The following is a 14886-nucleotide window of genomic DNA, read 5'->3' as shown; positions in this document are numbered from 1 at the left end:
CTTGAGCTGAGAAAAAAACCGCCATCATATGAATATTATGCTAACTACCTACCGTCTATTTTTCTATAAAAGTTATTTTTGGACTTTTCGGAAATCTATCTATCTGTCTTTCAGCTTACAGACATCCACTGCTGGACATAATATTGTCATAATAAAAATAAAAACTCGATCACTACAAGTCTCGAAAACCAAAGAAATACTATTAAAATTATTTTATGACTAACATCATCAAGCCAAGTGCCGGTTTTCATTAATATTGGAACAAATATCATTCTGTAGTTCTTACGATAGGTCGCAGGATACCAGTCAAACCCAGAATCACGCTAATAGCCTTTACAAGATAAAGTTGCATAGTGTGTTACGAATAACAAAATTCAGACGGTTAGTGTACCGACCGTGTTAGTGTCTATTAACCGTCCAATGATATCAAGATCGAAGATCAAAAACTTCCCTGGTTTATTCACAATAGCTAATCATTGTACCCTAAAACTTCAACGGTATCTATTCAACTATATACATTAATGTGATATTGCTTTTTTTTAAATTATATACATAAACATAAACATTATATTATATACATAAAAATAATATAAAAAATATATTATGTCCTATTAAATCACACTTGGAACCATAATATTTTAGACACCTTTATAAACAGACACTCTCGCATAAGTTTTTGCTCAATAAATCTGCTGTAGATGCCATAAGCTTCGAGCCAACATAAAAATGATAAATTTAAACCTAGGCGCCAGTATTTAAAATCATTATGACTGGGCTTATTTTATATAATGTTTACACATAAAATCGTAATCTTTCAGTATCCGCATTGTGCCGTCAAAATACAGACATTTTTATGAAAGATGTTTGTTAGTAACTTTCCATTAATATTAGTGAAAACTTGTTTGAATTACAATAAGACAATTTGTTTTAAAAAAAAACATGTGTGAAGTAATATTTTTTACAGAGACGTTACTGATAATTCAATAGCAACATGGTCGTCTCTACTTCTATTCTTATCTTAACCACACTGCTGTTGGTTTGACTTTGTTCGATAGAACTATTTAAGTAAGGTATTTGTACAGCTGGAATCAGATACCAGCCATGAATGAACTCCGGTATACGAAATATCTCTAAGTGGCAATAGGCTTACGTTACCTCACCGTGGTCACCTCAGACCAAAACTGGCCACAGTAGAATATGTTGTTATCGTCGCATATTAAGTAAGCGGGAGACCAGATTATGGCCTATTTTATAAGTACATCTAATAACCTTTTAAATTATTAAACTGACCAACAAATTTACTAAGCACCTGTAAATAGTAACATAATTCTGGCATTGAACTGTTACTACGGGTTCCCATGCATAAGGCAATCTAAAAAGTATATTTAAGTTCAGCATAGGGAATACATTGACAATGTCATGCCTTATGAATACATAACACAGGGGAAGGTACTAGCTTGGAGTCGAAATGTGGTACGTTTGTTTTTCTTTTGATGAAGGCTTTGGACGTGGACCCGTGACGGGCAATTGAACTAATGAACAAAAATAGTCTAGTCAACGCTATAATGACGTAGGGGTAGTGATGTAACATTGCACAACCCACAGTCTGGGATGACATAGCCTTAGAACCTTCAACAATACGATCAGAAGTAATAGAAGCCATATCTCAACAAAAGAGTAATAAAGCTCCAGGATTGAATCATATCACGGCAGAAATAATCAAATCGCTGGGAGATAAGGATGTGAATACAGTGCATAGCATCTGTAATTACGTATGGCAACATGGCGAGTGGCCTAATGACTGGACTGAATCGATCATATTGCTGATTCTTAAAATAGGGAAAGGAGCTCTATCAACTAGGAAGTGCGACAATTATCGCACGCTAGCCCTTTTCTCCCATTGCAGCAAAGTTCTACTGTACATAATCAAGACGCGCTTGTGCCACTTTCTAGATTGGCAAATTCCCCAGAAGCAAGCTGGTGCCGTTAAAGGGAAGGAAGGAATATGTGAACTAATCCTCAATATCAGGCAGCATATCCAGAGTTTTTTTATGGCCGGACGAGCTCACAGCCCACCTGGTGTTAAGTGGTTACTGGATCCCATTGACAACATATAACGTAAATGCCATCACCTACCTTGAGATATGAGTTCTAAGGTCTCAGTATAGTCACAACGTCTGCCCCACCCTTCAAACCGAAACGAATTACTGCTTCACGGCAGAAATAGATAGGACGGTGGTACCTATCCGTGCGCACTCACAAGAGGTCCTACTACCAGTTAAAATCATATGAGTTCGCCACCCCGATGGTCATATGTTTTATTAACTACAGTACAGCCTTTGATTGCGTCAAATGGGACCATCTGGGAAAATACCGAGGGATTTATGAGCACCGCAACATCTTGTCCTACTTGTCATCAGAGTGGAAGAAACACTCTCTGCCCCCTTTAAATTTAAGAAAGGCGCAAGGCAAGGCAGCATTCTATCTCCAGTCCTTTTTAATATCTTTTTAGAGTATATAATGAAATGGACTTCTGAAGACTGAGATGGTGCAGCTACTATAGGTGTGGTAAAATTGACCAACCTCCGATACGCAGATCCGACACCACTCTTCTCGCGGCCAATGAAAGCGAAATAGTTGCTCACATGAATAAGCTTGAAAACATAAGCCTCGACCTTGGCCTTGCCTTGGCCGATCCAAAACAAAAGTGATGGTAATATAGTGCATAGGCAAACACGGTGTCACTGCATCTGGAAAACAACGGAAAGATTCATATACCTGGGCTCCGTGATTGCGAATAGTGGATTTTACGAGCCTGAGATACGAAGACGTATAGGGACAGCAAAAAGTGCCATGTCTCAGCTCGATAGCATCTGGTCCGATAGAAACATCTCCATAAAAACCAAGCGTAAGCTTGTGACAAGTCTGGTGTTTTCTATCTTCTTATATGGGGTGAAGATATGGACTCTAAGAAAGGCTGATCGAAATCGCGTTGACGCGTTTGAGATGTGGTGCTGGAGGAAGATGCTGTGGGTTTTCTGGAGGGCACATCGGACCAAAGCATAAATCCTGGAAGAATTACGTAAAATTTTCTAGTTTTTCGGTCACGTTGCGAGGAAAAAGGGTGACAATCTGTAAAAACTACTCATTACTGGCAAAGTGTATGGAAAGAGGCGTAGGAGTCGTAGTCCCATGCGCTGGTCCTATCCGATTAAGATGATATTGGACTCCAGCGTCAATGTCGCTATTCACTGCGCAGAGAACAGGAATGAATGGAGGAACATGGTCCAAACAAAAGTGCTCCGTGATGATCACGACCCTCAACTCTGAGGAACACAAAGCAAGGAGTAGGAGGAACTATCCTGTATTAAATGGCCCACTTCGACGATAAGAAAACTATGAATAAATAAAACAATTCAGTATATCGTAATTATATCGATTCTCTGATTTGTAGAACTTCATAAAATCGATACATACTATGTAATCTGATTTGATTTGAGATTTAGGACTAATCCTAGTTTACTGTAAAAAAGGAAATACCAAATTATTGCCGATAATCATCATAAAAAAAAAGTCATTAACTTCTAATCGTATAATTTTTATCATATAAGTGTATATAATGATCAAATCAATTTTTTGTCTATTTCCTGTAAGTTAACAACAAAGATGTGTGGCGTTTTATTATGCGTAAGCCGGAACGCACGAGATGTGGAAAAAAGGATATAGTCTGTGACGCGATACCTTTTTACCGCCAAATATGAAAAACATAAAAATAATTTATAATGTGTTAAATAACTAATTTAATGTAATTACTTTATGCCGCTACAACAATAAAATTTATATTGTTCCAACTGTGGTGTTAATTACATAAAACACGACCAGGCGAAATAAAGAAGGGACTCTATATGCACTCCCTCATTGGTGACCCCGACGTGATCGATCGTTACAAATAGAGATCGAGTAGAAACCATATACACCTGGCGCAGCATCCAGACAAGGTCGAGTACAAACTATATACACCTGGCACAGCATTCAGGCAAGATCGTCTACGAACCATATACACTTGGCGCAGCATCGCCGCGCACAGCAGAGTGATCAAGTACAAGCGGTTAAACACCTGGTGCGGCATTCCACAACATTTTGTGTTTTCTGATTAACTCAGTGAAGTGTTTTATATTTTTTATTTTATTTTAATCTTAATACTTCTTCATATTCTCCGCCTATACTGTAACTTTAATTTTGTTACATAATTGCATATATAACAGCTTTGTCTTTGTCGACATAAAAAAACAAGAAAAACAAAATGTTAATTTAATTTAAAGGTTCCTTTTGTAACAATAGGCCTTCATTGCTCCGCCAATTCATTGTATAACATTGTAGTGAATAATAATATTAAGGTATTATTGTACGATTAGTAGTAAGGAAATATTTGTTTTTACGAGGCAAAATAATTACAGTTTTAGGTCTTATCTACATAAATGTTTTAAAGTCAATAGTCAGGAAATGTAAGTCGGTGCTAACATCACATCTGTATTTGACTAATTTCTATTTTCTTGTTTACTATAATTTTATTTCATTGTTTTACTGTGTCTGTTATTGTCAGTATTTTGCCATCTTTTACTATAATCATTAATTTTCAATTTCCTCTTTACTTATTATTATTATTTTTTAAGTTGTTACATTGTATAAGTGCTTAGTTTTTTTTTTTTTTTTACAATTGTAAACGTAATGGAGGCAAACGAACAATTAGTAAGAGAAGAAAATACACTGTTACAACAACAAAATGCCATCCTAAAGGCTGAATTACAAAAACTTAAAATGCAAGGCATCGATAAAACGGACCCACCCCCCACAGACCCATTATTTCTTCAACCTACCTCCGTATGCAGAGTAGCCATAAAACTTCCTCCCTTCTGGCCTGATCGGCCTGCAATTTGGTTTGCTCAGGTAGAGGCACAGTTCTCGATTTCAGGCATCTCCGCTGACCTAACTAAATTTAACTACGTGATTGCTCAGTTAGATACCCGAGTTATTGGGGAGGTAGAGGATATTATTCTCCAACCACCACCTGAGGACAAATATGGTCGCCTCAAATCCGAGTTGATCCGTAGGTTGTCCACGTCTGAGGAGCAACGTGTTAAGCAACTTGTCAGTGATGTTGAGTTGGGTGACCGCCGTCCTTCGCAGTTTTTACGTTATCTTAGATCATTGGCAGGAAAAACCCTCACTGATGAAAATTTGCTTCGCCAGCTATGGATGCGTTGCCTCCCACAACATCTCCAAGCAAATTTGGCCGCCCAATCAGAACTCTCGCTGGACAAAGTCGCTGAGCTAGCGGACAAAATTTTGGAAGTTTCGCCTGGTATAGTCGCACCTCATTCATCTGCTGTTTTCTCAGCAAGCACGTCTGCCGTCTCACCCCCTTCGTTAGAAGATATCACACGGCGTCTGGATGAGGTCACGCGTCAGCTTGCTGTGCTTACTGCAGAGCGCGGTAGAAATAGGACCCGGGATTTCTCAAACCAGCGACGACACTCACAAACGCCTGGTAAGCTTCAAATGTGCTTTTACCATAGGAAATTTAATACTAAAGCTGTTAAGTATATTCAACCATGTACCTGGACGCCGCCGCCACCTTCGGAAAACGACAAAAGCAGTCAATGATGGCGACGTCTGACTGCTTAAAGGAGAGTCGCCGATTATTTGTCACCGAAAGCGCAACCAAGCGCCGTTTTTTAATAGACACAGGCTTCGACCTCTCCTGTTACCCATACCAGTGGTTAGCAAATAAGCCGGTACGTTCAAACTATACGATAGCGGCTGCCAATGGTAGTGAGATACAAACTTTTGGTTACATAGAAATGGCGCTTAATTTGGGGCTACGCCGCACATTTCAATGGCGATTTATTATCGCTGACGTCAACACCGCCATCATCGGCTCCGATTTTCTGGCGCACTATCGGTTGTTGCCAGATTGTGCCAGTAAGAGACTCGTCGATAGCATTACCGGGTTGTCATGCGTTGCTGCCGTCGCTGTTTTAGACCAGACCAGCGTCAAAGTTGTCTGCGCTCCGTCATCCCAATTTAGTGCACTTCTTGCGGAATTTTCGTCCATTACGAAGCCACTAGGACTTATTCGTGAGCCGAAGCATAACACAGTTCATTATATTCTAACCACTGAGGGCGCCCCAGTCTCTTGTCGTCCGTCTGGCACCTCAAAAACTTCAAGAGGCCAAAAAGGTTTTTGATGATATGGTACAGTGCGGGACAGCCAGACCTTCGAAAAGTTCGTGGTCTTCTCCACTTCATATGGTCCCTAAGCGCGACGGCACCTGGCGACCCTGCGGCGATTATCGTGCGTTGAATTCACGTACCATACCTGACAGGTACTCAGTTCGCCATATCGGTGACGTTGGCCATAACATATCTGGGTGTAGTATATTTAGTACAATCGACCTCGTTAAGGCATATCAGCAAATTCCTGTTGCGCCTGAGGATATCTGTAAAACCGCCATCATAACACCCTTCGGACTCTACGAATTTAATTACATGACTTTTGGTCTGCGCAACGCAGGCCAAACGTTTCAAAGATTTATAGACGAAGTTGTCCAAGGTCTCGATTTTTGCTTTGCGTACGTTGACGACATATTAGTGTATTCCCGTGATGCTCTTCAACATGCTGCACACCTTCGTACTCTTTTCAAGCGATTTGAAGATTACGGAATCGTTATTAATCCAGCAAAATGCGTGTTTGGTGCTTCTGAGGTTACTTTTCTCGGAAACAGAATATCCGCCGACGGAACACAACCACCATCAGAGCGCATTCAAGCTCTAAAAGATTTTCCTCTACCACAGACTGTACAAGGACTCCGTCGTTTCATTGGGATGGTTAATTATTATCGCCGATTTCTGCGCAATGCGGCCAAGTTACAAGCACCGCTAGTCAACGCGATTGTGGCCACTGGAGGTAAAGGTCTCACACCGATCACTTGGACACCTCAGCTCGAAGAATGCTTTAATGCCTGTAAAGATAGCTTGTCATCTGCAGCTCTGTTGGCACACCCTTTGCCTAACGCTGAACTAGGGCTTTTCACCGACGCTTCCAGTTCTCACGTTGGTGCCTGCCTTCAGCAGAAAGTCGGTGATGCTTGGCAACCCCTGGGTTTCTTTAGTAAAAAGCTGAATCCCCGACAGTACCAGTGGCCAGCATACTACCGAGAACTTCTTGCGGTATATGAGAGTGTGCAACATTATCGACACTTCCTAGCCGCACAGCACGTAACGATTTATACGGACCATAAGCCATTAGTTTATGCGTTCTCGCAACGTCGCGAAAGGCTTCCTCCGGTACAGTTAAATCAACTGTCTTTTATTTCGCAGTTTACCACGGACATTGTCCATATAAAAGGGGAGGACAATACGGTGGCGGACGCCATGTCCCGCATCGAAGCTGTTAGTTTTGAAACTGACCATTCTGCTCTCTCCGCTTGCCAAAAACTTGACGACGAATTGAAAAAGTATCGTAACGATGCGAATTCTTCTCTAAAACTAGAGAACGTCGTAGTTCCTGGCACAAACACTGTTTTGGTCTGCGACATGTCAACAGGGCGACCACGCCCATTTGTATCGGAACCTATGCGAAAGAAGATTTTTGCTCAGCTACATAATCTTAGCCATCCTGGTACTAGATCAACCATTCGATTGATCTCAGACCGTTTCGTGTGGCCTGGCATTGCCAAAGATTGCCGTTATTGGTGCCAAACCTGCGTTGCTTGTCAGCGAAGTAAGGTGACGCGGCATATAAAATCTCCACTTGGACATTTCTCCAGTCCTACGTCTCGACTGAAGCATGTCCATATTGACATCATAGGCCCTCTTCCATCTTGTTCTGACTTCCAATACTGCCTGACTGCTGTGGATCGCTACACTCGATGGCCCGAAGTTTGGCCTATGCACGGAATAACAGCAGAAGAAGTGGCGAGCACCTTTGTAGCCGGTTGGATTGCTCGATTCGGAGTACCTGCTGTCATCACTACCGACCAGGGACGACAGTTCGAGTCGGACCTTTTCAGACGCCTTACTAATTTATGTGGTACTAAACGTATACGCACTACTAGTTACCACCCTTGTGCCAATGGGCTCGTGGAGCGCATGCATAGACAATTAAAGGCCTCTCTGATGTGTTATGATGATTCGTGGTTGAATGCATTACCTTTGGTCTTATTAGGAATGCGTTCGGCTTTTAAAGAAGATCTACAAGCAACAGTAGCGGAATTGCTTTACGGAGAAACATTAACGCTTCCAGGGGAACTGTTAGTACCTCCCGGTCTTTCTGGCTTCGAGGACCCGACGGATTTTGTCGTAAAGTTAAGACAGCGTATGTCTAAATTGCGTCCCACTCCATGTTCCTCACACACTAAACCATCACCTTTCATATTTAAAAATCTTTCCACTGCCTCTCATGTCATGCTCAGGGAGGATTCGGTTAGACGTTCAATGCAACCACCTTACTCTGGTCCTCATAGAGTTATATCTAGAGCCGAGGACGGAAAAACGTGGTCGATTGATGTAAAAGGGAAACAGATGACGGTCAGTGTCGACAGAATTAAGCCAGCTTTCGTCGAGCATTCTTTAGTAGATCTCGTTCCAGCACCAGCACCGCGGGTTTCTGTGCCTCAACCAGCGCAACCGGATGCTACTAATGTCCCTTCATGTCCACTCGTGCCTTCGGCACCTCTAACTGCTACTCCTACACATACACCTCAATATACCACCCGGTCAGGTCGCAGAGTCCACTTCTCCAAACCTTTCGACCTATGAGAATTTTTCTCTTTTTCTGCGGATTCTCCTTCTCCGTAGGGGGGTGGTGTGGCGTTTTATTATGCGTAAGCCGGAACGCACGAGATGTGGAAAAAAGGATATAGTCTGTGACGCATTACCTTTTTTACCGCCAAATATGAAAAACATAAAAATAATTTATAATGTGTTAAATAACTAATTTAATGTAATTACTTTATGCCGCTACAACAATAAAATTTATATTGTTCCAACTGTGGTGTATATACATAAAACACGACCAGGCGAAATAAAGAAGGGACTCTATATGCACTCCCTCAGATGTTAATAGTGCTTTAGATTTATTTTAATTAAAAGTAATCTATCGATTCAGTCCCCTGTTTTTCTTGTCATCAGATTATTTTCCACGATTCGAATACTTTATTTACAGTTTTCGTGGTCACTGATGACTGACTTTAGTTTTTTATTCATTTGAGGCATTCATTTTCGGAGTTCATAAATATTAACGGATTAAAAATTATAAATTTTAAGTACCGACTTTGTAAAACATGCCCCGTCCCTTTATGGTATATGCGAGTAACCTACGCGGCCCGCACCCAGTAAAACTTCATTAAAATATACATAGTATGTTTTCAATAGATATAATCAACAACAAAATTTTTAGAAGTCGTCGTGACCTAAAGGATAATTCCTCCGGTGCATTCATGTTGATTCGAGCGATGCACCGTTGTTCGGACCCCAGGCGGGTACTTATTTTCTAATGAAATACGTACTTAACAAATGTTCACGATTGACTTCCACGGTGGAGGAATAACACCGTGTACTAATAATCAAACCCGCAAAATTATAATTTGCGTAGTTACGGGTGGTAGGACCACTTGTGAGTCCGCATGGGTAGGTGCAGCCACGCATGGCTGGGGCAGCCGTTGTAACTATACAGAGACCTTAGAACTCATATCTTAAGATGGGACGGGTGGACGGCAGACGGCATTAACGTTGTAGATGTCTATGGGCTCCGGTAACCACTTAACACCAAGTGGGCTGTGACCTCGTCCACCCATCTATGAAATAAATAAAAAAATACAGACAAAAAATGAAAATAACCACGACAATTTAATTAAATAAATTAAATTTAATAAAAAAAGTTAAATTTAATTAAAATCACTGACAGTCATTTTATTATATAGATTTATAGTGCTTATTTATTTATTTATATAGATATACTGATTGTGTTCTGTAGCTGGGGTCATTTTGGTTGTAAATATTCTCTAAAAATTCTGAATATAATAAATAAATAAATAAATATTTACTAACAATCACGCCACGTTAACTGGTCCCGTGGTAAGTTCGTAAAGAACTTGTGTTACAGGTACCAAATAACGGAAATAAATGTAAGATTTTTTATTATACACATACACATATTTAATATACATCCATAACCCTGGAAAAGACATTTATATTTATCATACAAATATCTTCCCTTGGCGGGATTCGAACCCGCGACCCCCTTGTGTAGTGACCATGTCACTTACCACTACACCAGACGGCCGTTATAATTATAATTTTATAATTTATAATTATAATGATTTGTCTAAAGAAAATGAAACTATGTATTAAAAAGAACGCACAAAAATATTAATATTTTTTTTTACTTTATTAAAAAAATATGGTCTTAACTTGCAAAGTAAAAAATATATATAATGATAATGATAATAAAACTACATTCATGCGTTATTCTGAATCCACGACGTGAAACGTGAAACACGAACATTGACGGTGGGGAAATGGTCGTGGCCACATCCTACACCGAAGGAACATACACCAACCACAACCCCGTTGTGGAACAGAGGACTACCGGAGTCACCACCGCACTGTCCGAATCCACCAACTCCGAGTCTACCAACACACAACATGTTGGCAGTGATAGGGACGCTAGTGTGACGAGTTCTGCACAGGTTCTGGTTTACAGTATAAAGTTGGACGTGGCGAAGTTGTTCTGAATGACCACTACCGAGCTGAAACAAAATTGTCACTTGTGCAAAATCAACTTAGGAGGGAGATGTCAACAAAGGGAAGATTGTTGTTGTTCCGAACTTCTTTCTATACCAGCAAATTTGGCTTCAAAATATCGTTAATGCAGTTCATATATTTGTCACAAATCTTCCATTGCTTAGTAGAGCTACATGAATAAAACCAAAACTATCGTTGCAAGGTTTTTAATTAAATATTTACTAAGCTGTTTTTTTTTTCTCAAGCTCAATTGCCTTTATTTTGACCTTTAACGGGTAGGTACTACTATTTCTGCCACGATGTAACAACGTGTACCGAGTTGAACACAGGACAGTGGTTACAAATTACATAATTGAGATTTCGACGTCATGTAACATTGTTGATGACAACAATTGAACGTTACGCTGTATTTGAGTCCTCCTGACCACGTTATACCAGGTGCGCCATTAGTTCATCTGTCCACTTAGAGCCAAAATGAAAAAATTCAAGTGAAATCCATAACTAACCCACATGGATCCCCATCCAGTGGCCCAAACGACCTGGTTGTCTGCAACATTGTAATTGGGGCCAGCAATCCTGGCTGGTCTCACGGCGTTGTTGACGTAAACGATTTGACTTGAAACATGTAAGATAGCAAGGTCACTCTCGAAGGTCACAGCCACGTAATTAGGGTGCGTAATGTATCGGCTCACTTGATGGACCCTGCCGCCACTGTTGCCGAATGATGAACCAACTCTAACACGCATCACACCGCTGAAAAAATCATAAACAAACCATACAATAGAAATTTGTTTTATTGAAGCACTGAAATAGGTTCACATTATTATGATTTCACTTTTTTTATTTTATTGCTTAGATGGGTGGACGAGCTCACAGCCCACCTGGTGTTAAATGGTTACTGAAGCCCATAGACATCTGCAACTTAAATGCACCACCCTCCTTGAGATATAAGTTCTAAGGTCTCAGGTATAGTTACAACGGCTGCCCCACCCTTCAAACCGAAACGCATTACTGCTTCACGGCAGAAATAGGCAAGTTACACTTACAATAAACAGTGAGCTGCAGTTAGGACAGCTCTGTTGTTGAGGATAGAACTGCCGCATCCTTGAACCCACTGGACGCCGTCACTGGTAATTAGCGTGGCAGCAAGTTCGGGATACCGGTCGATGGTCACAACCGAGCCGCCAGTAATTCGCTGCTGATTGGTTGGTACAGCTGTAAATATTTAAAAGTTTTTTTTTTAAATAAAAGTTCATAAAGAAAAAACCTCAATACCTAAATCCGGTATTTGCTCATAATCATCATCATCATTCATCATTATCCTGCCCTTCTTTCAGTCACCTGGGCTTGGCGCAACATGTTTTCTCCTTCCATACTCCTCTATCATATACCATTTCTTAGCTCACTCCCCTCTTTCACATATCGTCTTTCACGCAAATCTGGTATTTACTGTTAACATTTTTTTCTGAAAGTACTCTAACGGTTTCGCATCGAGATTATTATGTTTATTTAAAAAATTAAGACTGTTTAAATACTATACAGTTTTTGTTCACACGGAAATCAGTCATAGTTTGGAGATAATTTAAAAAAAGAACTGTATTTTATTACATACCATTCGCCCAACCAAGAACTAAAAACACAAAAGCTATAGACTGACGCATTTCTTCTAATAATGGTATTTACTTTTTTAACTTAACTATTTATACATCTTGAACAGCTATGCTATATCAGGCATTAAAATTATCTGGGAACGATAACGTTTGTTCCGAAAACTAATTATTAATGATTGTTATTAATTAAAATTTGATTATTAATATTTATTGCGTAACGGCTGAACGTACTTGAACTGGAAAAAAGGAAGTGCTGCGTTTGCTGCTAGGGGCGCTTTTCCTACTTCATACAAATTTGGGTTAACTTTTACGCGAACGAGAAGTTAACAAACTCGCACTAAGCACACTGGTGTTAAATGGTTACTAAACCGTTGACTTTGAGACACAAGATCAAGTGCTAGTTGTATTTTAAACGATTAATGCTTGTGGCACTGGGAAAAAGATAAGTTGTTTGACTCTGAAGCACTTTGTTGCAGATTTGAATTTACATATTCGAGAATTTTCTATGCCGATTTATTAAAACAATATTCACAAACGTTTTTGGCACCGGCACTGCACTATTTTTTTAATATTTTTTTTCAGCTTCTTACTCTTTTTTTTTATTACTCATGTAGGCAGACGAGCATACGGTCCACCTGATGGTGAGTGGTTACCATCGCACATGGACGTCAGCAATGCCAGGAGCAGAGTCAAGCTGCTGCCTACCGCATCTGCAACTTAAATGCACCACCCTCCTTGAGATATAAGTTCTAAGGTCTCAGGTATAGTTACAACGGCTGCCCCACCCTTCAAACCGAAACGCATTACTGCTTCACGGCAGAAATAGGCAAGTTACACTTACAATAAACAGTGAGCTGCAGTTAGGACAGCTCTGTTGTTGAGGATAGAACTGCCGCATCCTTGAACCCACTGGACGCGGTCACTGGTAATTAGCGTGGCAGCAAGTTCGGGATACCGGTCGATGGTCACAACCGAGCCGCCAGTAATTCGCTGCTGATTGGTTGGTACAGCTGTAAATATTTAAAAGTTTTTTTTTTTAAATAAAAGTTCATAAAGAAAAAACCTCAATACCTAAATCCGGTATTTGCTCATAATCATCATCATCATTCATCATTATCCTGCCCTTCTTTCAGTCACCTGGGCTTGGCGCAACATGTTTTCTCCTTCCATACTCCTCTATCATATACCATTTCTTAGCTCACTCCCCTCTTTCACATATCGTCTTTCACGCAAATCTGGTATTTACTGTTAACATTTTTTTTCTGAAAGTACTCTTACGGCTTCGCATCGAGATTATTATGCTTATTTAAAAATTTAAGACCGTTCAAATACTTTAAATACAGACTTGTGCGGAATACGGAAATCAGTCATCGTTTGGAGATAATTTAAAAAAAGAACTGTATTTTATTACATACCATTCGCCCAACCAAGAATTAAAAACACCAACGCTATAGACTGACGCATTTTCTCTTATAATGGTCTTTACTTTTTTAACTTAACTATTTATACATCTAAAACAGTAATTTGTGCTATATCAGGCATTAAAATTATCTGGGAACGATAACGTTTGTTCCGAAAACTAATTATTAATGACTAGCGACCCGCCCTCGCTTCGCTTCGGAAACATTAAAACACACATGAAACCAAAAAAATAAAATATATATATTTTTTTTAAAAGTAGCCTATTTTCATCAGGGACAATGTCGGCTTCTAATGGAAAAAGAATTTTTCAAATCGGTCCAGTAGTTTCGGAGCCTATTCGAAACAAACAAACAAACAAATCTTTCCTCTTTATAATATTAGTATAGATTGTTATTAATTAAAATTTGATTATTAATATTTATTGCGTAACGGCTGAACGTACTTGAACTGGAAAAAAGGAAGTGCTGCGTTTGCTGCTAGGGGCGCTTTTCCAACTTCATACAAATTTGGGTTAACTTTTACGCGAACGAGAAGTTAACAAACTCGCACTAAGCACACTGGTGTTAAATGGTTACTAAACCGTTGACTTTGAGACACAAGATCAAGTGCTAGTTGTATTTTAAACGATTGATGCTTTTGGCACTGGGAAAAAGGATAAGTTGTTTGACTCACTCTGAAGCACTTTGTTGCACATTTGAATTTACATATTCGAGAATTTTCTATGCCGATTTATTAAAACAATATTCACAAACGTTTTTGGCACCTGCACTGCCCTATTTTTTTAATTTTTTTTTTCAGCTTCTTACTCTTTTTTTTTATTACTCGTGTAGGCAGACGAGCATACGGTCCACCTGATGGTGAGTGGTTACCATCGCACATGGACGTCAGCAATGCCAGGAGCATAGTCAATCTGCTGCCTACCGTTTAAAATGTTACCGGTACATGTGGTTTCGCTTGGAACGTCAACAGATAGCGTTGATAGAAAATTCAAAAAAGGAATTAGAAAAGAGCGTCCCGGTTTATTATAACAACTTTTTTTTTCGGGCTG

General features: G+C 39.8%; 2 protein-coding genes across 5 annotated transcripts in view; one reads left to right on the top strand and one right to left on the bottom strand.

The window, feature by feature from the left end:
• The window catches only part of kcc (solute carrier family 12 member kcc), a 468256-nt gene that overhangs the window by 238052 nt on the left and 215318 nt on the right, over positions 1-14886 (top strand). The gene's annotated exons all lie outside the window — the stretch shown is intronic.
• Positions 10454-12514, bottom strand: LOC114242824 (trypsin, alkaline B). The gene is made up of 4 exons (XM_028174104.2): positions 12419-12514; positions 11853-12021; positions 11313-11559; positions 10454-10811 (listed from the first exon to the last, which is right to left on the bottom strand). The coding sequence occupies exons 1-4, from the start codon at positions 12465-12467 to the stop codon at positions 10521-10523; spliced, it is 756 nt and encodes a 251-aa protein (XP_028029905.2). The 5' UTR covers positions 12468-12514; the 3' UTR covers positions 10454-10520.

The sequence above is a fragment of the Bombyx mandarina genome, chromosome 05 (genome assembly GCF_030267445.1).
Source record: "Bombyx mandarina strain Sakado chromosome 05, ASM3026744v2".
Taxonomy (NCBI): Eukaryota; Metazoa; Arthropoda; class Insecta; order Lepidoptera; family Bombycidae; genus Bombyx; species Bombyx mandarina.
Note: the sequence above shows the minus strand (reverse complement) of the source record. Positions and strands in the feature narration are given on the sequence as shown.

Bases quoted from the DNA above. Each gene is read 5' to 3' on its own strand.
- LOC114242824 (XM_028174104.2), bottom strand. From the start codon at position 12,467: ATGCGTCAGTCTATAGCTTTTGTGTTTTTAGTTCTTGGTTGGGCGAAT. The intron at 11,560-11,852 runs GTAAGTGTAACT...TGATTTTTTCAG, and splicing joins ACTGCAGCTCACTGTTTATT to CGGTGTGATGCGTGTTAGAG. The intron at 10,812-11,312 runs GTTAGTTATGGA...ATTTTGTTTCAG, and splicing joins CTGGATGGGGATCCATGTGG to CTCGGTAGTGGTCATTCAGA.